This window comes from Limulus polyphemus, unplaced genomic scaffold, assembly GCF_000517525.1.
Source record: "Limulus polyphemus unplaced genomic scaffold, Limulus_polyphemus-2.1.2 Scaffold3733, whole genome shotgun sequence".
Lineage (NCBI taxonomy): Eukaryota > Metazoa > Arthropoda > Merostomata > Xiphosura > Limulidae > Limulus > Limulus polyphemus.
Window position 1 is genome coordinate 835 of NW_013669343.1, and position 26,113 is coordinate 26,947.

Here is a 26,113-nt window from a genome sequence, read left to right on the forward strand (position 1 = left end):
TACTTTCTATCAACACTGGGTTAATCTGTCTGTGGAGATTACACTAATTATTACTATCAACACTGGTTAATCTGTCTGTGGAGATTACACTAATTATTCTGTGTCTAAACATTTAATTTTTCTTTGTCTAAACATTTAACTATCAACACGGGTTAATCTGTCTGTGGAGATTACACTAATTATTCTGTGTCTAAACATTTACTTTCTATCAACACTGGGTTAATCTGTCTGTGGAGATTACACTAATTATAATTAAGTGTTTAAATGTAGCATCCCATGAATATTTATAAAAAAAGGGTAGTTTCTACTTGGTATAATGATAAAACAAGATTATACCAACTTGTGGTTCACTATGTAGTTTCTAGTTGGTATAATATTATAAAACAAGATTAAACCAACTTGTGGTACACTATGTAGTTTCTACTTGGTATAATATTATAAAACAAGATTATACCAACTTATGGTACACTATGTAGTTTCTACTTGGTATAATATTATAAAACAAGATTATACCAACGTGCAGTACACTATGTAGTATCTACTTGGTATAATATTATAAAACAAGATTATACCAACTTGTGGTACACTATGTAGTTTCTACTTGGTATAATATTATAAAACAAGATTATACCAACTTATGGTACACTGTGTAGTTTCTACTTGGTATAATATTATAAAACAAGATTATACCAACTTATGGTACACTATGTAGTATCTACTTGATATAATGTAATAAAACAAGATTATACCAATTTGTGGTACACTGTGTAGATTCTACTTGGTATAATGTAATAAAACAAGATTGCATCAACTTGTGGTACACCATGTAGTTTCTACTTGGTATAATATTATAAAACAAGATTATACCAACCTGTGGTACACTATGTAGTTTCTACTTGGTATAATATTATAAAACAAGATTATACCAACTTATGGTACACTATGTAGTTTCTACTTGGTATAATATTATAAAACAAGATTATACCAATTTGTGGTACACTATGTAGTTTCTACTTGGTATAATATTATAAAACACGATTATACCAACCTGTGGTATACTATGTAGTTTCTGCTTGGTATAATGATATAAAACAAAACTCTGACAGACTATTTTGGATACTGTTGAATAGAAAATCTTCATACAGTAGTTTTCAGATCAACGGTTAAAAGTCTGAAAATAACTAACACATAACAGCATTATGTATCACTTGTTTCCTGCAGGAATCATTCCTGGACATTACTCGGCCATTGCCAGTGGACCACATTATGAAGTATACCCCAACGGCTCCCTTCTTATCAAGGACACACAGCCAGAAGATGGGGGTTTCTACTCGTGCCAGGCCAACAATGGAATTGAATCGGGTTTAAGTAAAGTGGTCTTCCTTACTGTTCATGGTAAGATAGTTGACACAGTTGCTTATAAATACTTAGTTACGTTATTAGAAATAAAAACCATGAGAAAAAGCTAACACCTATCTAATACTTTTGTACACATTTATACAACCACCAAAAGTCACAGATGTAAACATGTAAAAGAGATTTAAGTACAAGTTCATTTGAATGAAAAAATTTAAGACATAAATCCTTACTCCTTTAACTGAAATTAGTCTTTTTTAACACCCAAGTGTATCATTATCCAGAAACTTGCTGTTATTCGAATGACATGAAAAATTATTTAAACAGCATAACTTGGAGTTATAAGTATACAAGTTTTTCATTAATATCAACAATTGCTGGATTTAATGTTATATATCTACACCCGTGTTTATGAAGTTGGAAACTCCTGAAATCAAATAATAATCTATAAAATTCAGTTACCCACTTATATATAAAATATTAAATGACAAGTATAAGCAATATTTACAAATTTATTACAATTAATTTTTAAAATATTCTTTATATAAATTAAGACAGTATTTCAATACTTTAAACATTTCTAAAAATTATCATAACAACGTAGGTTTAAAAAAATAAGTAAAATTTTACGAGTATTAATACCAAGCCACTTTTCATAACATCCAAAATAATATATTTTTAGCATATAAAGTATGTTGTTTCTTGGAGAAATAATTGTATAATATTCATGTGGTAATTTGTGTAACTCATCTTTAGTATCTACAGTATCAGCAGGAGAAAAAAGAACTAAATACACTTTAACACATAAATATGTAATCTTTAATTTACAGGAATTAAATTTTTTAAAAATGGGGATGTTAATCAAATATTAACTTATTAAAGGACATCAAGAAATTGAAGCACTTTCCAGTTTACAAAAAATTGGACTTTAAAATAAACAATAAAAAAAGAACGAGTTGTCAACTTATTTCTTTATATGCAATAATTTATTGTATTAGAAAATTCAGACTTTTTTAAATTAATAAAAACATGTTGAAAAAAATAAGACTATGAACCTGATATAACGATTATGCTTACTAGAATATATAATACTTTATTCCTCTTATACACAAAAACAACTATAGTAAGTTAGGAAAATTCCTACCTGTATTCTGGATAGGCTTGTCAAATGATGTGTGTCAAAGTTTCGTTATTCGCTATCCAACAGACAGCAGGTGACAGGTGAATTCAGTCATGGCAAGAAAATGTAATCCTGTTGTGAAACACAATAAATATCAACAATTAAAATAAAGAAATGTTTGTAAATTATAAAATCTTAACAACGTGACTGGTTACACATTCACATGAGTAAAGATGAATACTATAAATAGAATCGAGTTTGCTCCTGATGAAGAAAGGCCTACCTTTTCGAAAACACTCAAGTTACAGGTTTCTTATTTTTGCAATAAGTAGATGACCTTAAGCCATGTGTATATATATTTATACGTATTACAAAAATTGGAGTATATATATATATATATATATTTGATTTTACATGTACAGATTATATCATCATCATCATCATAAAAATGGACATCAAGAACTTACAAGACTTTCATTACATACATCTTTTATCCTATATTAACTATAAGCTGAAATGATTTTGGAATTGATTAATCATTTTCATATAATTGAATCAAAAAATCATTAAAATATAAACAATAGAAAACATGACAAAGATATAGAAATAGTTAAACTAAGTACAGACACTATTACGAATATATTACACCCATTCTTAGAAACAATACATCTGCATGGATTTGTTCTTGGTTTAGTGGGTCAATTTGTGTTATATTATGTGAATGACTGTAAAAAACGCAATCCAGTATGTACGGCTTACACCTATCATAAGTTATGTGACATGTAAGGATTACTGCAATTACTCAGTGTAATTGGATATTTAATCAGTTAAATGTTATGGGATAAACTTTTGTACACAAACATAATTATTCTTTCTATTTCTGGATAGAAATGATTATCAATTTTAAGATTTTGAAATCAGTTTTTATGGGAAATTGAATTGGATTAAATTGTCTCAGTAATCGTCACAGCTTTAATTTATAATCTGCACGTGTATTACAAAAACAAAGTAAAAATCTTGAGAGATTTATAACACAAATATTAGCTTAATATAATGTACTTAATTATGTGCTACACACTTCTGTCTATTGAAATAGAATCTTAAAAGCAACTTACTCCCAAAAAACCCATTTCAATCACACAACACATAAATAAATAAAAGTATAGATATAGCTAAAATATAAAAAATAGTGATGAACCAAGAAAGTAATGTAAATACCATAGTGAATTAAAATATTGTTGCCATATAAAACATGCTTTGTGTATTTATACATATATTATATTTTGAGTTTCGTAACACTGAGAACTATTCTAAAAGTGAGTTTTTATTTCCTATACTTGTGAAATCGTTATTAAAAGATTAAACTTGTGCTTAATTTGTATTTCTAATTTTACATCTTCAAAATTTTAGAAATCAAGAAATAAAAAATAAAGTGGACAGAAACCTTTACTTAAAATATCAACTCATAATTTTTTAAATGTTTGAAATAACATCATAAACTAATTACTTCAAGAAAAGGTATAGCTTAATTTTTCTGTTTGACTTGTTATATTGACCAGTTAACACCTAGATACACTATTAAACTTCTGTCTATTCATCGATAATTAAGTTTTTAATTAACACCTAGATACACCATTAAACCTCTGTCTATTCATCGATAATTATGTTTTAAATTAGCATCTAGATACACTATTAAACTTCTGTCTGTTCATCGATGATTAAGTTTTTAATTAACACATTGTTACACTGTTAAATCTCTGTCTATTCATTGATAATTAAGTTTTTAATTAACACCTAGATACACCATTAAACCTCTGTCTATTCATCGATAATTATGTTTTTAATTAACACCTAGATACACCATTAAACTCTGTCTATTCATTGATAATTATGTTTTAAATTAGCATCTAGATATGCTATTAAACTTCTGTCTATTCATCGATAATTAAGTTTTTAACTGTGTTAATTAAAAACTTAATTATCGATGAATAGACAGAAGTTTAATAGCATATCTAGATGCTAATTTAAAACATAATTATCGATGAATAGACAGAGGTTTAATGGTGTATCTAGGTGTTATTGTTACACTGTTAAATCTCTGTTCATTTATCGTTAATTAAGTATTTAAGTCATGAATTTTTTTTTGTTTTCAAATTTAGGACTGTATTTTTACCAACTATGTTTCTCATTTAAAAGTGGAAGTATAAATATATATGAATATAATTCTATTTCTTTACAAAGTTACTATAAAGTTTATGCTTGTATTTAGTTTAACTTGAATATATCACTAAAGGAATTGACACATCAGTGAATACATATTTTACAGCTTCTAGAACCATTTACCCTACATCAATGTAATCCAGCAAAGTTACACAAAACATATTCATAATACTTAATAGTTTAGTGATGAAAAGTTATTATCTATGCTTTTATTTAAACTTTTACAGCATGTTAAGTATTTCTAATTCTTTCTTTTTTTGTTGCTGAAGTTAGCTGCCAGCTGTATGAATCTTTTGTGTGTGTGTGTGGCTCAAGTAAACTTTGACCATCCCTTTGATTCAGTTACATGTGTGTGTCTGCTACAGTCTTGTTTCTTACTGGTAATGATTTGAAGTTGCTGTTTATTGCTATATGCCATATATGATGTATGTTCACATTAAGTCCCGCCACGTTTTGAAACCAAGTTCAGAAGCAAGAAGGCCACCAAGGGAAAGGAAGTCAAATTGAAATGCCGTGCTACTGGAGATCATCCCATGACCATTGTTTGGAGTGTCAATGGCCAGCGACTGAATCCTTCTAACAACCCAAGGTAGGCCAAGAACAAAGTAATTTCCATTTTATTCAAATACAGTTATCATTTTTCATTCTCTCTCTCTAGAGCCTAAAAAATTGGATTCATTCAAGCATTTTTCATAATGTTGGAAAAAATAAAAGCTTCAAATTATTACCAATATAATGTATTATATTTTGGATATTTTTATTTGGATTTTCATGGCTTTACTTCAGAAGAATAATGTTTTTAATTCAATGTTTTAATCAAAACACATGCTCTGCATATAAGTCAAGAAACTAGTTAACAAACCACATGAACGGGTTGGTTAATCAAACGTTTCAGAACTGTTGCATCAGTTCTTTTCTTCATTATCATATAGTTACTGACATTTCTGGATTTAAAAGATGGTGTTTCAATGTGACTAGTTTTTTATGTGTGTAATTACCTCTTAACAAATATGCTTAGATAGGGCAATTTTATGCAGAATTTTAAGTGTCACTACTCTGAAACCTAAAACAACATACTCGGTAAATTAATTTCTGTTTCAGTGAAATTATTTGATCATACAATGTTGAAATGGAATAAATGTGACATAATTCAAATAATTAGTTTCAGAGAATTTTAGAAAAACATGCACTAAATCAGTGGTTCTCAAACTGTGGGGTGCGAGAAACATCAGGAAAATGCTTCTTCTTTTAGTCTTATTTTTTTCTAGGAGGGGGAGGGGCAAGTGTATTACAAAGAAGAAAAGGGGGAACACGACTAAAATGTTTGAGAATCATTGAGCTGAATGGCAGTAAAATAATCAATGAGCTTGTTTCATTGTTAGGTGTTTTCTAATTACTTTTAACATGAGCAAGTTTTAAAATCAAAGTTACACAGCCAACATGGCTTATCATTTACTGAGATACTGGAATATATACACCCAATAGAATGTTGCTGAAAATATGTAAGTATGTTATGTTATCAATCATATCTTAATTTGGATAAATAATAATAAAGAATAAACTGAAATATCTAAATGAAAACGTTCTCTGGTATATTTTCTGCAACGTTTCAAGTAAATGCCCTTCATAAGGCAGTAAAGAAATGTCACAGAAAATAAACTAAAAAAAAAGTTTTTATTTAGACATTTCAATTTATTCTTGATTATTATTTATCCAAGATTTTCTTCTCAAATCTTGAGGAATGACACTTATTCAACAATATTTTAATGTTGTTTCTCAAACACAAACTAGATTAGTGGTTCATAACCCAAATTTTCTTATAAAAGTGATTTCAAGCTTTAGGTTAGGAAATTTACTCTTACTTTGACTATTCAGAAATCTCAAAGCAGCCAAGAATCACAAATTCACATTGGATTCTCTTTGCTGACCCATTTTCCTTGGTTAGTTTTCATAAACACAATGCATCAATGCCCTAATTATAACAACAAGAAACTTCTACCTTTGTTTAACTAAATATTCCTGGAAAAGAAACTTATGAATTCAGGTCTTGTTCTAACAGGTCATTATTAGGTTCTTACTATTCATTGGAATATATCTTATTCCTCTGGTTTGAAAGACTAAGAAGCATTTTTGGCTAATTTCTCAAACTACCTTATTTATTCAAAAATATTTTACATATTTTTTGTGTGTGTTTACGGAACAGTTATATGCTTTACGGTTTGTTTCTGTCAGAAGTCCATTATTTTTAGCATTTTAAGGACTTAAGTACATTCACATTTTTTACATCAAATCTACAGAATCATCATATCATTTTCTCCCCCAATGATAAACTTAGAGAGTATAAATTGAAGTTGATCTTAAAATTAACATTTTTATGCTGCAAATCTCCTTGGGTCATAAATCAGTGTAAATCAAGAATTCAAGTCTCATGTCTATTACTATAACCTAAAATCAAACAATTTTATCTATTGACAATAGAAGAAATGATGATATAAGAAAAAAACACAAACTTAATCTTTGAAATAAAATTTCAGAAGTATTCTTTTGTCAGTAGAATACCTGTGTTGTATCAATATTAATTAACTAGTAAAACTCTTACCTACCCAAGATTCAATCTTCGAGAACAAGTAGGCAAGAAGGAAATTTCATCAGAAATTACCATCCTAGCTGCGGATAGACAAGACTCGGCAAACTTTACTTGCCATGTATCAAATTCTTTTGGTCATCATGATACCAGAGTCATGCTTGTTGTACAAGGTTGGTGGATGTTATAGGTATTATGTTTGTTGTAAGTAAACATTAAGTTGTGTTTTAAAAGGTGTTAGATTTAAACACTGTTCAATGTAAAAAGTATTGGTATTATAGAGCTTGGATATAATTTTAGCTCCAAAAAATGAAAGTTTTTATTTTCCCAACATTTCTCTTTACCACTGCCATAAAGCTGGCATGTTATTCTACTAGAACTATTAACTGTGTCTACATACTCTTTATAGAAGCATAAACAGAAAAGTTGGAAAAAAATAAGCATTTTGACTACATGGACAAACAAAAAAATCTTGTCTGTCTAAGATATATATGTTTCCATTAATTATAATTAACTTATATATATGTTGGATATGATGCATGATAGACACTGGTGGTAAATAATGGCTAATTAGAAATGACTATTTAATGGCACATGGTTTTACATTTGATCATAACCACATCATAAACGGTATGCCATCATAGACAGTGCTTTCATTGCTTGGTTTCAAGATGATGTTTGAATATTTAGTGTAAACACAGAGCTTTAAAGTTCACTAAATGAGACAAACCATATTCTTAAGTGTAGATTTAACACATGGAACTCATGACAACTTACTGGATGTAATTTATCACAACCATGACTGTTTGAATGAATCTTTAACATGGTAATGATAGTTAGTTATTGTTTTTTATCTCTATAGAACCACCAGATTTGCCAAGGGAAGTTAAGGTATTGGAAAAGAAAAGCCGCTCAGCTGTAATTGGATGGTCAATTCCATTTGATGGAAACAGCAATATAACACGATACATCTTGCAATGTTCACCAAGTCAAGGTAATTCAGCTTTCAGAATAAGTTTAATAACATGGTTACTGTTTGTTCACTAATTTCATTTTCAATTACTTCTATGGTTTTTGACACTCTATTAAAACTTTGGTTTGCTGAAATGTAGTAGCCATCAGTGTTCCAATGAACAGCAGTAGAATGTATATACCAACACTGAAATAAAACAGTTTTTTGAGCTCATTAAATCTGTGAAACATGTTGCAAAGGTGATAGGTAACTAACTATCACATTTATAACGTTATATCTTTTCTCTCTTGTTAATGAAATACAGCTCTATATATATATATTAAAACATTAAACACGTATTCCTGTTGCATCCTTCATCCTTAGAAGAATTGGCTATTTTTAAAGAGATAATCCTGTTGCATCCTTCATCCCAAGCAGAACTGGTTATTTTTTAAAGACATAATCCTGTTGCATCCTTCATCCCAAGCAGAATTGGTTATTTTTTAAAGACATAATCCTGTTGCATCCTTCATCCCAAGCAGAACTGGTTATTTTTTAAAGACATAATCCTGTTGCATCCTTCATCCTCAGCATAATTGGTTATTTTTTCTTATTAGGCTGGCAGAATCATGTAATCAACCTAACAGTGGACAGAACTGAGAGTACAGCCACGCTGAAAGGGCTGAGGCCCGCTCAGTCTTATAGATGTAAAGTGAGTGCAGAGAATGGTGTTGGAATAGGACCATCAAGTGAAGAAGTGTCTGTCATCACAACTGAAGAAGGTACATGCTTCTCTTACTCTCATAGAATATAATAAAACACAAGTTCAGTACATACTTGTTCTCACTTGTTAAATATAATAGTGTTGATGAATGAAACTAACGTATGATAATTCACAATAGTAAAGAATATTTTGGTCGTCAGTTGTTTCATAGTATCAGTTTTTTCTAGTAGACTTACAATGCAATGTTGATATGAAGAATTAAAGCATTTATATATGAGAAATATAATGAATTTATAAATAGTGTGGAAAGCTTCTTCTCTGTTTACAAGTAACATTCACATAAAGAGAGATCCTAGTGGCTTTATAAGTAATGTTTACATGAAGACGGGTTCCGGTGGCTTTAAGTAATGTGACTTTATAAGTAATGTTTACATGAAGACTAGTTATAGTGACTTTGTAAGTAATGTTTACGTGAAGTAAGGTTTTAATGGGATTATTGGTAATGTTTATATGAAGTAAGGTTTTAATGGGATTATTGGTAATGTTTACGTGAAGTAAGGTTTTAATAGGATTATTGGTAATGTTTACGTGAAATAAGGTTTTAATGGGATTATTGGTAATGTTTACGTGAAGTGAGGTTTTAATGGGATTATTGGTAATGTTTACGTGAAGTAAGGTTTTAATGGGATTATTAGTAATGTTTACATGAAGTAAGGTTTTAATAGGATTATTGATAATGTTTACTTGAAGTAAGGTTTTAATGGGATTATTGGTAATGTTTACGTGAAGTAAGGTTTTAATGGGATTATTGGTAATGTTTACGTGAAGTAAGATTTTAATGGGATTATTGGTAATTTTTACGTGAAGTAAGGTTTTAATGGGATTATTGGTAATGTTTACGTGAAGTAAGGTTTTAATGGGATTATTAGTAATGTTTACATGAAGTAAGGTTTTTAATGGGATTATTGGTAATGTTTACGTGAAGTAAGGTTTTAATAGGATTATTGGTAATGTTTACGTGAAGTAAGGTTTTAATGGGATTATTGGTAATGTTTAGATTTGTTATAGTGGATCCATAAATGCTGTTTATTTATTTATTTAAACACAGCCAACTTACAATATTAGCATTTGTTGTATTCATAAATGACTTATATAAGCCTACTGGATTTTTTTAAATTTCCAGTTCCAGGTGGTCCTCCTCAAGGAGTAAAGGCTGAAGCTGTGGACTCTCAGACTGTTCATGTTACATGGCAGGTTTGTTTAAACTTACTATAATAGTGTTCTTTTCATTTTGTTAAAAAAAATTAAAAACAATCCCTTCTTGACATATTTTTCACAGCTCTCCAAAGTAAAATAAAATATCTGCATCTTATAATATCTCGAAAGTTGTGCTCATCAAATCTTACACAAAAAACATTTGTGCGTGACAACAATGACTGTAATTTGTTTTAATGTTTAAAATATAACAGTATACAAATAAAAAATGTTGTTCGTTTCTTTTAATGAAAAATTGAACTTTGTAAAAATGATTATAAAGACCTGAATTAAGGATGAGAATATGCCTCTGATATAATCAGTATTTTCGGCAATTGTGTTTATGCTTGCAACAAAATAATAATTGTTACATGTAAAGGTTATTGAACATGAAATAAACTTCCAAAAAATACATTTTGTGAAAATAATATACTTTCCATTAAAATTAAGAAATAGGTATGGCTTTTTGTTCTCTAGAATAGTTTATGTCTCAACATTTCTATTATATGCCTTTATCGAGGGACTATACGACAGTTTTAACTCTGATACAAATCCAAATTTTGGCTCAAAATATATTTTTTGTTGTACACGTGTCAAGTGTGTATGGAGTAGTGACATCAACAATTTAGATGAATAATGATGAAACGGTTTATAATTCTAATAATCCATGAGCAAAAACAAAGGAGAATGCATTATAATGGTGAAGACTTGCTCATATATTTTTTAGCCACCAGAAAGGGAACTGTGGAATGGACCTCTAAAGGGGTACTATGTGGGCTATAAGGTACATAACTCTGATGCTCCTTACCTGTATAAAAACTTGGAAGTGGGCAAACACACCCGAGAGGAGGTTGTACTCTCACAACTCGAGAAGTTTACAAGCTACACAATCTTAGTCCAGGCTTACAACTCAATGGGTGCTGGTCCTCGTTCTGATGAAGTGGTGGTTCGAACTCTAGAAGATGGTTTGTGTACTACTTTTAATAACTTCATTTAACTTGTGTGTGTTTGTTGTTAAATACAAAACTACACAATGGGCTATCTATAAAAAATGTTTTGTACCTTAAAAATAACAATAATATTAAAAACTTATTTTATTACAGAAACAGTATACTTTCCCTTAAAATTAAGAAATAGGTACGACTTTTTCCAATCAATAATATTTTATCTTTCAACACCTTTATCAAGAGACTTCTGATACAACTCGAAATTATGGCTTCAAAGTCTGTTTTTTGTTTTACATGTGTTAAGTGTTTATGAGGTGGTGACATCAAATAACTTATATGTATAATATAATGTTCAATAAACAATATACAGTTATGAAAAGATGATGTGTAAAATTTATTAAAAAGATCAGAGGAGCAAAAATAAACAAATCAGTGACTAAAATGATATGATGATACATTAAAACTGTGATGAAAAAACAGATAAGATCTTAACGCATACTATTCCCCACATCAATCAAAATACCTGAATAAAAACAGATGTTATGGATGTAAAATAAATAGCTCCATAAAAATTATTGTGAACCTTAGAGAAACATCCAGTAAATGGTGTTGAGCAACTCTGTCTCAAAATCTAAGAAGTCTAATTTTCTGTTTATTATTGCTGTTGTTCTACATTTCTGTTTATGACCATTTTTATTGTGCAATTTATGCTTTGTTTTGCTTATGTTATATTTTATTTAGGGTTTTAGCTATACACACAATTTGGTATTATAAAGATTTACTTTATAACTAACCATCTGCTTCATGTGTATAGCAAAAATAGAGAGATACAAAAAATTCACCTGGGTGAGGACTATAACGTCACGCTGATTGAGTTCTCGTGGTTAAAGCTGACATGTAAATGTAATTATTAACATCAAGTACATTTTTGTTTTAAATAAAGGTTTAGAATTGTTTTTTGTACTTCTAGTTCAGAAATGAGATAAATCAAACATTCTCTTTCCTCAGTCCCCAGTGAACCTCCCAAAAACCTCCAATGTTCACCGATGACATCAGAGACTCTCCTTGTCAAGTGGGAATCTCCGCCCCTGGACAGCATCCATGGAGTGTTGCAGGGATACACAATCCTCTACAGACCAGTGGAAGGTATTGCTCTCTCTCACCCACCTTAAGCAAAGTCAACTATAATACTCTTCCCTAAACCTCCGTTCTAACCACATTACTGCTTGCATCATGTTACATCGGAGCACAGGCAGAACGTGATCAAGTTCTATGTGTTTCATGGGACCAGAAAAATAACTTATGAATAATATTAATGGTAATATAAATTGTAGAATAAATTCTGTTGTGTCATCACAGTTTCAAATCTAATTCAAAAAGATAACATTTCCAATGAAATGAATTCAAATTTCCAGTCTTGAACAATATACTAACATATATAGATTAGGTATCTCAGTCACTTGCATGTTTTTTTTTGAAAAAAAAAGAAGCCAGCAACTGAGCATATTAAAACAAAGAAGTAACACCATAATAACTTTGCATAAATAAAAATGCATTTCATTTTGTCTTTATAGTTCTTACTGTGAACTTACACACAAATGTACACCGATACAGTCCACCCTCGGCTATGTCAAATATTAGGTTTAGTGAGTCACATAACAACAATGTTACACCATGAGTTATACTGAAATGAAAAACTTGTACAACTCATTTCTATATTAACAGAAATAATGTACACAGCAAGCATATTTTGTTTAAATGTTTTTAATAAAGTTATTATGCCATTAGAAATTTTAAAAATGGAAAAGTTTGTGGCAGAGGGAAAATTACAGCAATTTTATTTTAAATGTTCGTATTAGAGATTAAATACTGTACTGCAACTTTTAATTCAATTTATAGTGGAGGGATAGTATCAACAGACTATGAAAGATACGTTTTTGTACTGACACCCAAGAAAGCTAAGAATACAGAATATGGCCAATACAAGACTACCAGCTTGATCATTCATCCCTCAAAAGCCTTGCTAAAAGTAATCCTCAACAGAGTTAAACATAAGGCTGAGAATGAGTTGCCAGGAGACCAAAGTAGTTTTTTGAAGAGTTTGGAGTACATGAAACATATTTGTTTTAGAATGTAAGATGAAAGAAGAACAAAGAAATCTTTATATATATATGTTTCACAGACTTTGAAAAAACATTTGACAGCAAATTGAGGAAGATTAAATAGCTATCAGAATCCTGAATAACTTATAATGAAATTAGGAACCAGCAACTTGAACTGACAGAGAGATAAGATTGGTGGTTTGTAGATAAGAGAGGCTTAAAACAAGGATGTGTGCTTTCATCCATATGACATAATTTGTAAGCACTGTGGTTGATAAAAGAGGTAATTACTGATACAGAAGAAATTAAGGTTAATGGAAATGGAATTTGAAATAATGAAAATGCTGATAATACAGTACAAAAGGGTGAATTTGAGGAACAGATACAATGACTAAGACAATGGTAATTTCACAACTTGAGAAAGTTCCTAGAACATGCATCAAATAGTTGGAACAATTAAGAGAGTTTTCTTGTCTAGGGACAATATCAGTAGTGATGGAAAATGTGCAAGATAGATAAAGCAACAAATAGTTATGGCAAAAAACAGCATTCTTTAATCTCAAGGGATTGCTCAGTAGAGATGTCAAAGTACAAATTAGGAGATGTAGACCCTATCTGTTGAATAAAATGTTACATATGGCCAGTCCTACTGTATGTTGTGGAGATGTAGACCCTATCTGTTGAATAAAATGTTACATATGGCCAGTCCTACTGTATGTTGTGGAGATGTAGACCCTATCTGTTGAATAAAATGTTACAGTTGGAAGGATTTCAAGTGTGGTGTTATAGACAATTGATGAAGATCAGCTATACAAAAATAGAAACTAATGAGGAAGTTTTGGAACATGCAAAGACAAAAAGACAACTGCTTGATATCCGTTGGAAGCATAAAATATAAATATATCTTACAGAAGGTTGCAGATAAAAAGACAACTGCTTGATATCTGTAGAAAACATAAAATATAATTAGACCTTAGGGAAGGTTGCAGACAAAAAGACAACTGCTTGATATCTGTAGGAAACATAAAATATAATTAAACCTTAGAAAAGGTTGCAGAAATTTTGATGGGTAGAATCAAAGGAACAAAAGTGAGGGGCAGGCAAAGACTCATGTGGCTTGAAGACATCAGAAAATGGATTGGAGATAAGAAGGTTGGATTAGGAGAGTTGGTGAGGCAACAAGGAATTAAGAGGACATCCCAAATTATTGACTTTAAGCTATTAAGAGTTAAAACTACAAAGTCCATAGCTCCTAATCCTAAGAGTAACATTTATCATGCAGCTCAGTTTGAAAACAACAAACCTAAATGGTTGCTGATTATCAAGAAACATAAATTTCTGGTTTCAGTATTGCATTCTTTTTTTTTTCGAGGGCATAGTTTGATTACAGTTTTAAGTAAATTTTTTGCTGATGGTGCTGTTAACGTGCTTGTTATTAAATATACTTTAATTACAAAGTTAAGATAGTGATTGCTCAGAATAAGTCTGGTGATAGTCGTACTTAACGTTTTTTAAGATACAAAGTTTCAGTTTACTGGTATGCACAGTGGTGGGCAAATCTAATAGCTTACTATGGTTATTACTAAAGGCACTGAATACAGAAGAAACAAAATACTTTCTTCAAAGTACTTATTATATATTAGCATGGCTGTATCATTACAGGTGTTACATCACTGACAAGTTTGTCAATAGTGTAAGAATGGTGTCTGACACTTTTATACAAGTTAATTAAACTGCAACAACATAATGCAGTTAAACTCAAATATTCTCTAGATTTTAAACACCAGACCTTGTTTTATTTTGTTTGTTTTTCAAAACTTAATGTAATTCTCTCCCTTTGTATGGTTCAGCCATTCCTTTGTCAACTTAACAGCATAAAAAAGCAGTAAACTAATATACATTTTTAAATAGTTGATTTGTTTAAAAGGAAAGAGACATAAAAATTATGCGAGTTTTTCTGATCTTTTAATGTAAGTCAATTTAAGCAACAAAAATCATTTTAATGTCTGAGTTATATACTTATCTACAGAGGCAATTTTAACACTTCAAATTACTCGGTGCAACTTTCTTAGGAGGCCCATCTTTACTGATCAGCTATAGGTGTAAAAATTTACAAGTTTATTTTTTGCATTACTTTGAAGGCCTGCAACATCAGGGGACCATTGGTGTGTTGCCCCAATTTGCACCAACATTAAATATGCCACTACTTATCCATATTAGAACACTAGAATACTATTAGTTGTTTCTAGGTAATTTATGTAAATTGCTAAACACATGTAAGAACTCTTAAAAAAATAAAAACAACTTAAAAACGTTCCAGGGTAATATCATAAAAATATATATGTATTGAAACAACAGAACTATCAAAAACAGTGTTAACAAAATGTGTTAACTATGCATTTGAGTATATATATATGCAGCTTATTACATATATGCAGTTAATATATGCAGTTAATTTACAAAACTAACACATTCATTATGAAAAATGTGCACTTTTCCAAGAATTTAATGTTTTTTTCAGAAGCTTCAAAAAAATACATAAAATATAACTAAGAAAGGCATATATCTTACTTTCCTAACTCCTATACCCATTCAAGCCGTCTCCAAGCATTATCAATCTTAAGATTGTTGATAGCAGACTACAGCACCCTCTGTCCTCATCATTCTGGTCACCCATCCTTGTCGAAATGTTGTACATTTGCTGTTATGTTAAACTTATATTAAAGTTTTTCTTCATTTTTTGTCATCATCAGGTACAAGTAGTTTACACTGACATTTGCTGTTATGTTAAACTTATATTAAAGTTTTTCTTCATTACCCATTCAAGTCGTCTACAAGCATTATTAGTCTCAAAGTGGGTTCCTCGTCATCGAATCTTAAGATTAGTTTGACTAAATTCACACAAAGTAATATTCACATTGACATTGCCATGTAAAACCCTCCTGTTGAAAATGAGTCAAAATGTCAGTTGAAGCCTTTTTTGTCCTTATTCTTTGTTGATATGTAATAACATACAAAAATCTATACAGAATTACATAAATTAAGAACAAAAAATTATGTTTGATCATTCTGTTCAACTTGATGTTAGTAAGTAGTAAGTTGCTACAAATTTATCATTAGATTTCCAGATATTATTTATATTCTTATTATTACAGAAAAACCTGCTACAGGCTATGAAGAGAGAACAGTAACAAGGGAAGAAGCCAAACTAACTCATCTGCAGAAGTTTACAAACTACAGCATAGCTGTAATGGCTTATACTCAAAAGGGTAGTGGGGTAAAGTCTAACCCCATTTTCTGCAGAACACTAGAAGATGGTAATGTCGGTTTTAATTTTTTGCTTCCATGTACATAATGAATTAAATTCTTCTGTACAAAATCAAAAGAATAGCTAAAACATGGCATCATGTAGTAAATATGAATCTATGTTCACTGGTTTTCCTTTGACATACTGAATTAGAATGAATTTATGTAACCTAAAATATTCTCCAAACCTTTGAAGTTAATATGTTGAAATGTGACTTCCAGAGTCAAATGTGGCAGAGAAACAGAGTTTATTAGAATTTAACAATATTTTCTCTTTTTTTTTCCATGGTAGACAAGATGTATAAATATTAAAAGCCAAAAGTGACTGAACTTACACTGCAGTAAAATATCAACATGTCCAATTAATCTGATGATAAATTTTTATGTTGCAACTTTGACAATATTTTAAATACAGAACTATGTGTATTGTTAAAGATGCAATCATGTAGAACTGAATAATTTGATTATTTAGTTTGATTTCTTTAAATATATGTATAAAGCCATACAGTCAAAAATCTGTAAAATATTTTATACATAAACATTATATTATTTCTTCACATTTATCTTTACACATACATTTATAATTTTGGTTAATAACAAATCCAATTTTTTTGTCATGGTAATACATTTTGATTGACTACTTTTAGTAATTAAGCAGTATAATGCTATGACTTCAACATTTAACTGATGTACAAATGATAAAAATAAAAACATACTGTTGGAAAAGATTCCATTATGAAAACATTCTCATTTACTTTCCTGAAACATCAATATATAGAGATCAGTAAGTATTATACATGAATCACCAGAACATGTATAGTGCTAACTATATGTACATCAGTTAATAGTACATTAATATAGTGTCTACTATATGTTATACATGGATTATTGGAGCATGTATTGTGTTAACTAGGTATTATACATGAATTACTAGAACACAAATATAGTGCTAACTATATGTACATCAATTAATGGGACACTGATATAGTGTTTACTATATGTTATACATGTATTACTAGAACACTGATATAGTGTTTACTAAATGTTATACATGTATTACAAGAACACTGATATAGTATTTTTTTCTATATGTTATACAATAGTTATTGGTACATATAGCAGATATAGTGTTTACTATGTATTATACATGAATTAGTAGAGCACATAGTGTTCACTGTGTATATTTTACATTTATTAGTAGAACACAAATAGTGTCCACTATGTGTTATATATCAGTTACTAGAACATGTTAAATGTTCAATATGTATTATATATGAATTACCAGATCATGTATAGTGTTCACTGTGTATTATACATGCATTACTAGAACATTGATAGTGTTCACTGTGTATTAAAGATGAATTACTACAACACTGATACGAATTAATAGAACACACATTGTTCACTGTGTATTATACATGCATTACTGGAACACTGACATAATGTTCATTATGTTTGAAACATTAACTACTGGGACAATGATATATAGCATTCACTATGTATTATAAACATGAATTACTGGAATACATATTCTTTTTAATATGTATTATACATGAATTTGTAGAACAGATATACTGTTCAATCACAACACACTCTAGTGTGTCATGCAGCAAAAGAACAACCTGCAGGACACACTGTGTGTTATTAACAGGAGTGATAGTTTAGATATTTTACACTTTCTGTAGGTCAGACTGTGGTAATCCAAACTACCACACAGTTTCAGTGGATTTGCTCTTCTGGACCCGTATTTCACATACCACATTTCAATGCAATTCATTAAGTAATACACAAGATATAAAATCCCCAATTTTGATTGAATTTTTTAGTTTTTTCTACTCACCGAGACTGCAGAAACCTTATTTGATAGAAAAACATACTTAACTTTTGTGGATTTTTTCAAATTTGGTTAACTGGTAGATCTTTACAACCTACATTTAGATGTCAAATTTGGACTCAATATAAGCTACATGTGCAAAGTTATTCAACAAAAAACACTCAATTTTCACCAAAATGTTTGTGCGCATCTATGTGAGCTATTAGTCTGAAAGTGGACCGTTTTTAGTTTTTTGTCATTTGGATTAAAGACAGCTGATTTAGAGCAGCAAAACTACAGGGTGAAAGAACGTGCAGATACATAAGTATTAGTTAGGCCAAGCAAACTAGATTAGCAGTTTCTAGCTCAAGTTTTCAAAAGAATCATACGGGTGGACAGATATTATTCATTATCTATTGTCAACTTTTAAGTACAAGTTTGCTAAATTTTACAAAATTTTCCTAACTAAAGATCATTTAGCATTACATGATATTAATGTAAATAATGATGCTTGATACGGCTGTACCAACTGCATGCGGGTGATGACAAGAAACTGTTAATTTAGATTCCATGGCATTACTAATAAAGGAAGTTATTAACACTATTTTAGAGAGGAAAAACTACCACCATATATTTTAGAGAATCTGTTTGATTCTATAAAGTAAAGATCTGTTCCAAATAATAGGGTTGCAATCTTAAAGCTAATGTTGGTTACTATCAAGTGTCACTTTCTTACTTGCTGTAGCTTGTTGGTGTGTATTAACAAAAATTCATGATACCTAATCAAAAACTTCTTAGGTATGAATAAAAGGTGTGGCCAAGAAAAAGATTGAGCATGTGACTTAGAGGAATGAAATCGAAATTGGTGACCAAACTGGTAGCTACATTTATAGCATTGATAAGAATTTGACAACACATGTTCATTTATCAGTTAGCTAGGCCATGTATTTTGTTTTACCCACCATCATGTCCCAAGTTGGAGTCCTTATGATTAACATAAACAAAAACTACTTTACAATTTATAATGAAAAGTAACTTTATATCAGTCACATTGTCAAAAAGCATTGAAACATCTTGTTTCAGATCTGAAACCTGCAAGTTTTATTATTAACTGAAACCCTAAATATTTGTTATGGAAAATAATAGAAAGAAAAAAATATAGTACCCCTTGTGTCACCAGGTCTGGGATCCACTTACAAGCAGTGTTGGATTTATGAAATGTAATACCCTTGTGTCACTGGGTCTGGGATCCATTTACAATCAATGTTGGATTCAAGAAATATAGTACCCCTTGTGTCACTGGGTCTAGGATCCACTTACAAGCAGTGTTGGATTTACAAAATATAATACCCCTTGTGTCACTGAGTCTGGTATTCATTTGAAAGCAGTGTTGGATTCAAGAAATGTGATACCTTGCATCACTGGGTCTGGGATCCACTTACAAACAGTGTTGGATTAATGAAATATAATACCTCTGGTGTTACTGGGTTTGAGACCCACTTACAAGCAGTGTTGGATTCATGAAATGTAATACACTTATGTTACTGGGTCTGGGACCAATTTTGGAGTTAGGTAACATTTTGTAGAATATAAACCTGATAGTTTGTTTTCTTAAATTTATAAACCTGAACTATGGATTTAGCTACATTTCTAAAGTCATAAGATGCTATGATAAATATTAAGTTATGATTCACTTTTCAACTTGAAAATTAAACAAAAATAACACCTTAAAAAAATTTATTAAACTTAAGAAAGTTTTCACCAAAAGAAATGCGTTGGTTTCAAAAAACTAAATCGTTTAACAGCAACTTTAGACTCAAAAGTTTCATATTACATCAGCTTTTAATTTTTTGGTTTGTTTTTAATTTAGAGTTGATTTTTTTAAGTACTATGTACCATTGGAAAATTGTTAAAGACTGTTTGTGGTAATGCCATGCATTTTGATCATTACAGCACCAAGTGCTCCAGCAGATATCAAAGCTGTTGTTGTGTCTAAAGATACTATCTGGGTTGTATGGAAACCTCCATCACAACCAAATGGAATCATAACAAATTACTCTCTGTTCTGGCGGAGTACAGCTAATGGCTACAAGGTACACAAATCTGCTCAATACTACATTTCCTGTAATTGTTAATACAACATTGAAAATGAGAGAAAAATTAATCATATTAATTAATTAATTAATCACTGTTAATCATACATGATCATTTTATTGCCTAGTTTTGAATTAAGCTAATTATATTTTCAAAGTTTATAAGAAAATGTGTACAATGGAATTACAAAATTGATGCATCCTGACAGTTCTTGAATTTAAAAACTCAATATTAATTGTAATGCTAAGTAGTTCTTGAGAATCATGTTTAAAAAGTACAACTACTCTGAACAATAAGAGTAAAAAACATGATCATACACAAATCCCAAATAGATGAAATTTGTGTATATTATGAAATTCCACTGTAATATCACATTGCATTAATAGTTTTAACTCCCTAGGTTTGAACCTCATTTTTTTAAATTACACAGGATTTCTAATATTGTTTCAAATTATCTCTACCAATTTTTACTTTGCACAGAATGCTACTGTCATCCAGGTTCAAGCTGGACAACTCGATTACAAAGTCTCTGGCTTGCAAGAAAGTTCAAGGAACGAGTTCTGGGTGACTGCATCAACGAATAGAGGGGAAGGTGATCCTACCCGAGTTGTATCACAGACAACAACTAGAAGAGGTGCTACAGTTGCTCACGATTACTGGAATTAATTCACATTAATTATACTGTTCATCTAGTAAATTTTCTAGAATATTTTAAAACAAATATTTTTTCTTTGTGTTTTAAAAGAGAAGTAGAATTGATCAGTATTATTGTTCTAGCATGATTTATGATCCCCCTGGTGACTCAGCAGTAAGTCTGAGGACTTGCAATGCTAAATATTAGATTTTGATACCTGTAATGAACACAGCACAGATAGCTTATTCTGTAGATTTGCGCTTAACGTATTTACAATTATAAAAACAATACAACAGGATTATAAAAACACATATATATTTGTAATGTAATGTTTTGTCCACATATTTCTGATCTTTTATGTCTTCTAGAAGATAGAATTATTTTCTATTGTCAAAATATGGCACAGATAGCCTATTCTGTAGTTTTGCACTTAACAGCAAACAGAAACATGCTTATTTATAATTACAAATATAACACAATAGAATTAAAAATACACATGTATAAATGTATTTTAATGTAGAATTATGTCTTCTTGCAGAAAAATTCATGATTACAAATATTTAGCTTGTATCCCTCTTCTTCATTCCCAGTGTGTTTTATAGAGAGTGGTTATTACCTAAAAAGATCAAATGTAAATGCCAAGAGGCCTTGAAGCCAATTAACAGAACTGGTTTGTGATATGATTTTTTTGTGTTTAAGTTATTTTGATAGATCTGTATGACATTGCATATTGCCAAATTTAATTTGTGGCATTTATCTTTGTAGTACCAGCAAGGATTATCAACTTTGGTCGGACTTTAACAGTTCCTTTTGGTGGCAAGGTCTCTTTACCGTGTCATGCTGTTGGCCACCCAGAACCCGGACGAAAATGGACAATCGGGTAGGTATTTCAACTTTCAGTAACAGTATTTATTCATGCAAGACCCAACAAAATTTAGCATAACATTGCACAGTAGGTATATTCAAGCATTAAAAGCCTCAATACAAATGTTTTAATTATGTGGTTTGGTTTGTTATGAATTTCGCACAAAGCTACACAATGGCTACCTGTGTTAGCCGTCCCTAATTTAGCAGTGTAAGACTAGAGGGAAGGCAGCTAGTCATCACCACCCACCGCCAACTCTTGGGCTACTCTTTTACCAATGATTGGTGGGATTGACTGTCACATTATAATGCCCCCACGGCTGAAAGGGCAAGCATGTTTGGTGTGATAGGGATTCGAACCCACGACCCTGGGCCATTTAGTTATGTGCATCAATAAATTTTGCATTATATTAATTTATTTGATTAGACATGCCTGTATAAACTCTTAGGAAAGTGAAAGTGTGTGATTTTGATTCACCATTTGTTTCGTTCTAGGAGCAAGCCATTCATTAAATCAGAACAGATCGAAGTGCAGAAAGATGGGTCACTATATATCAGAAAACTTCAATATCTGAACACCGACAACTATACCTGTCATGTACACAATAAACATGGTGCTGACGAAATTACATATTCTTTGAACATGCAAGGTACAAATTTTATCTATCCTATTTTGTTTTGTAGTGGCTTAAGAACTAGAAACAGGATCTCCAAACCTGTTTAGGCTGGTAAAGTGTGCATTAAACTTACTTAAAACAAGTTTTGTCCATGTTTTGAGATGACTTTTAAAAATTGAATATTCCATTGTGTAGGAAGTGGGCACATATTTTATAAATCTGTTTGTGAAGAATGTGCACTTTTAATCTGGAACCTAAGTAATATATTTTGTGCATGAATATGTATGTAAAACATGTGTTTCCCATGCTGTCATTATGTTAAACAGGAAACTATGCTAAGGCTGTCAGTATATTTAACATGAAACTATCTCCATCTTATCAGTACAATAAACATAAAACTATCCATTCTGCCAGTACATTAAACATAAAACCATTCCCATGCTCTAGCACACTAAACAAGAAACTGTCCCCATTCTAATAATTACATTAAACATGAAACTAATCCCAATCCTGTCAGCATCTGGAATCTAAGGAGCTTATTTTTGTGTGAATCTGTATATAAAATGTATTTCCAACACTGCCATTATGATAAACATGAAACTAACCCACACAACCAGTACATCAAACATAAAACTAATCCCTATTCTGCCATTACATTAAACATGAAATGAATCCCCATGACACCAGTACATTAAAAATGAAATGAATCCCCATGACACCAGTACATTAAAACAAGTTAGTTTTAGCTTCGGTAAAACTTTCACTATCAAAAATTAGCAATTAGAGCTGAAACTATGATGGTCAAACGTCCTCCATATTTTACACTTCTTGATAAAAGAATCAGCACAAAAGATCACATATAAAGTGTAATAAACTTAAAATAAGACCCAGAACTTGAGTGCTTTCGATCAGTTGACTATTCTTCCTCTTTGTTCTCCTGAAAAAGAATAGTCAACTATTGGAAAGCTCTTGAATTTTGGGACTTATTTTAAGTTTATTACTCCATATTTTATAAATAGCTTTTTTTTCCCCCCATTAACTGTATATAAATATATTTTTAATTTTTTTTCTAAATCTTTTTCATGTGCTTAATTATTCAAATTATTTTTACTCTTAAAATATTCTTCTTTACTTTAATGCAATAAATTAGGGTGTTTATTGAAAAATCTGCCATGATATGGGCCATATTTTTTTCAAAATGGATGTTTGACCATGTTATCTAGCAGAGCCAAAGTACAAACTATCCTTCCCCAACAATCATGATATTGGCCAAAACAAATAATTTAATAGTATTAGTTCTTTTCACACCACTTATAAGATGTGTTGAAACAGCTGTGGCCATATAATTACTCTGTTTTTGTTTCTCAGTTTTTACCTTTACACTTGGTGTTATAAGCCCCCCCCCCCAAAAAAAGTACACTTTGTAAACATTGTGTTACATAGATAATCATTTGTATAAGTGGTATCATGACTGTTTATATATACATATATACTAGTTCAACCATCTTGTTATAAAATAAAATGCATCTTCTTTTAAATAATTTTATTTCTTACAATAATATATAACCAACTGTATTTTATGTTAGCATACATGAAACATGATGCCTTTGTGTAACGTTTCAGTGAGTTTTAATGTATACCGAGTGACTGACTTTATGAGTGTACTATGAAGATAACTGCATTTTCACGCAACTTCTGACTTAAAGGGTATTTAAGAAAATAATAACGTCATTTGCTTAGAGGATAGAGTTTAGTAATCTGTGCAAAAATTGGTTAAAATAAATATGCATGTTTGATTTAAATACAATAACTACTAATAACACAATGCGAAGAAATTAAAATTATCCTCAGTACTATTCACAATGATGATGTTAAAGATGAACCACAATATGTAGAATATGTATGAGGATGAACCTTGAAACATTATCAGAAGATGAGTATAAACAAATCTGCTATTTAACTCAATTCATTTAGGTAACTTTGGGGAATTGTCTTTTTTGTTAGTCAATAGAACAAAAAAATGTTTTTCCCAATCCTGAATCACCATACAATAATCCTGTAAACACGATTTTTTTAAATATTTGTTACTAGTAAAAGTATCCAGCTTTGCACAGGTTATTAGGTTGATATATTTTAACAAATGCATAAAATTTATCATGAAAGTAAAAATACTGATCGAGGTTTAAACTTAAAATTGTTTCTCAATTAAGGTATTTTCTGTTATATCACAAACGTTTATAATAAGTAACAAACCTCTTGAATCAACAGACTCTATATTAAGAAATCAACAAATATTTTTCCAGTTTTGTTGTTTATGCATTTCATTTTATACTTTCAGTACATAGACTAACAACAATAATAGATTATACTTTTGTTGCTAAGCGACATAACATAAAGGCCATTGTTGGAATGCACCGACTTTTCTATATATTAGAAGTTGTTAATCTAACTGATATACATGTGGATAAGTAATAACACCCAAGTGCACACCCTCTGGGTCCACTTAGTATGGGTGCAAAATTTCAAGTTTCTAGGTTCTTTTCTCTTGGAGCTATGGTGGTCACACAGACACACCCTTTTGTTATTATAGATACATCAAATGTTTATATATATTTATATACACATATTTCCATGATCATATACACATACACACATATACTAATAATCAGTGTTCTAATAATATATTATAATATTTCATGTATAATACATAATGAACACCATATCAGTGTTCTAGGTCTACAAAGAGTTTTAGATTAAAGCTACAATTTGTGCAGATTTTTTATTTGTTTATGATGTGTGTGTACATAAATATCAATTCCAATACAGCACCTTTCCAAGGAGTCGAGGTGAAACTACTGTCATCTTCTTTAACCTCAGCCAACTTCTCCATATCAGACACTTTTATGGAGGGAAATGTTCAAGGTATGCATTTTTATATTTAAACCAAGCAACTTTTAAGATAATTCTATAAACTGCTGTCTTCTCAAATTACTTTTAATTAATTTCAAAACTAGTTTTCCTATTATTACTAATGAAGTTTAAACCTCCTTTATATAGTAAGCACCTCATCAACACATGCTCTTCACAGTTTAGCTATCAAACTGCTGCAGATTGGTTTCTACCTAGTGTCCAAGCATTTCTAAATGAGTCTACTTTTGCAATTGGATGAAGCTATCATGGGACATTTGTAGCCAGTCTAATATGTATCATTGGCTCTGAAAAGTTGTCTCCTTAATATATATTATGTACTGATTTAATACAGTTATAAATATCTTGTACACCATTTACTCAAAATAAAAGTAAATTAAATATACTGTTACGACAGCGGAAGTCACGTGATGCTGGTAACACGTCATGAGATTCTCGAAGAATCTTGAATAATCCTGACACTCTAGTCTGTTCCAGGCACCCTCTTTTTAGTATTTAGTATATAAGCCCGGCAAATAAAGCAGAAGGGGATAGATATAGAGATTAAAGATTGAGATAATCGAGTCAAGCCTAAGTAAAGTGTGTGAATCACTGTGAT

The 26,113-nt window shown here is 30.4% G+C and overlaps 1 protein-coding gene across 1 annotated transcript in view; it reads left to right on the forward strand.

The window, feature by feature from the left end:
- Positions 1–1,221: 1,221 nt before the first annotated feature.
- LOC106469940 (Down syndrome cell adhesion molecule homolog) overlaps positions 1,222–26,113 on the forward strand; it is a gene marked incomplete at its 5' end in the record, with an annotated part of 73,914 nt that continues 49,022 nt past the window's right edge. The window contains 14 exons of the mRNA XM_022398514.1: positions 1,222–1,395; positions 5,138–5,285; positions 7,305–7,453; positions 8,143–8,274; positions 8,850–9,014; positions 10,140–10,210; positions 10,938–11,175; positions 12,166–12,303; positions 16,415–16,576; positions 20,332–20,471; positions 20,953–21,106; positions 21,872–21,986; positions 22,466–22,620; positions 25,414–25,509. Of these exons, the coding sequence (XP_022254222.1) occupies positions 1,222–1,395; positions 5,138–5,285; positions 7,305–7,453; positions 8,143–8,274; positions 8,850–9,014; positions 10,140–10,210; positions 10,938–11,175; positions 12,166–12,303; positions 16,415–16,576; positions 20,332–20,471; positions 20,953–21,106; positions 21,872–21,986; positions 22,466–22,620; positions 25,414–25,509 (2,037 nt within the window). The remainder of the gene's footprint in view (positions 1,396–5,137; positions 5,286–7,304; positions 7,454–8,142; positions 8,275–8,849; positions 9,015–10,139; positions 10,211–10,937; positions 11,176–12,165; positions 12,304–16,414; positions 16,577–20,331; positions 20,472–20,952; positions 21,107–21,871; positions 21,987–22,465; positions 22,621–25,413; positions 25,510–26,113) is intronic.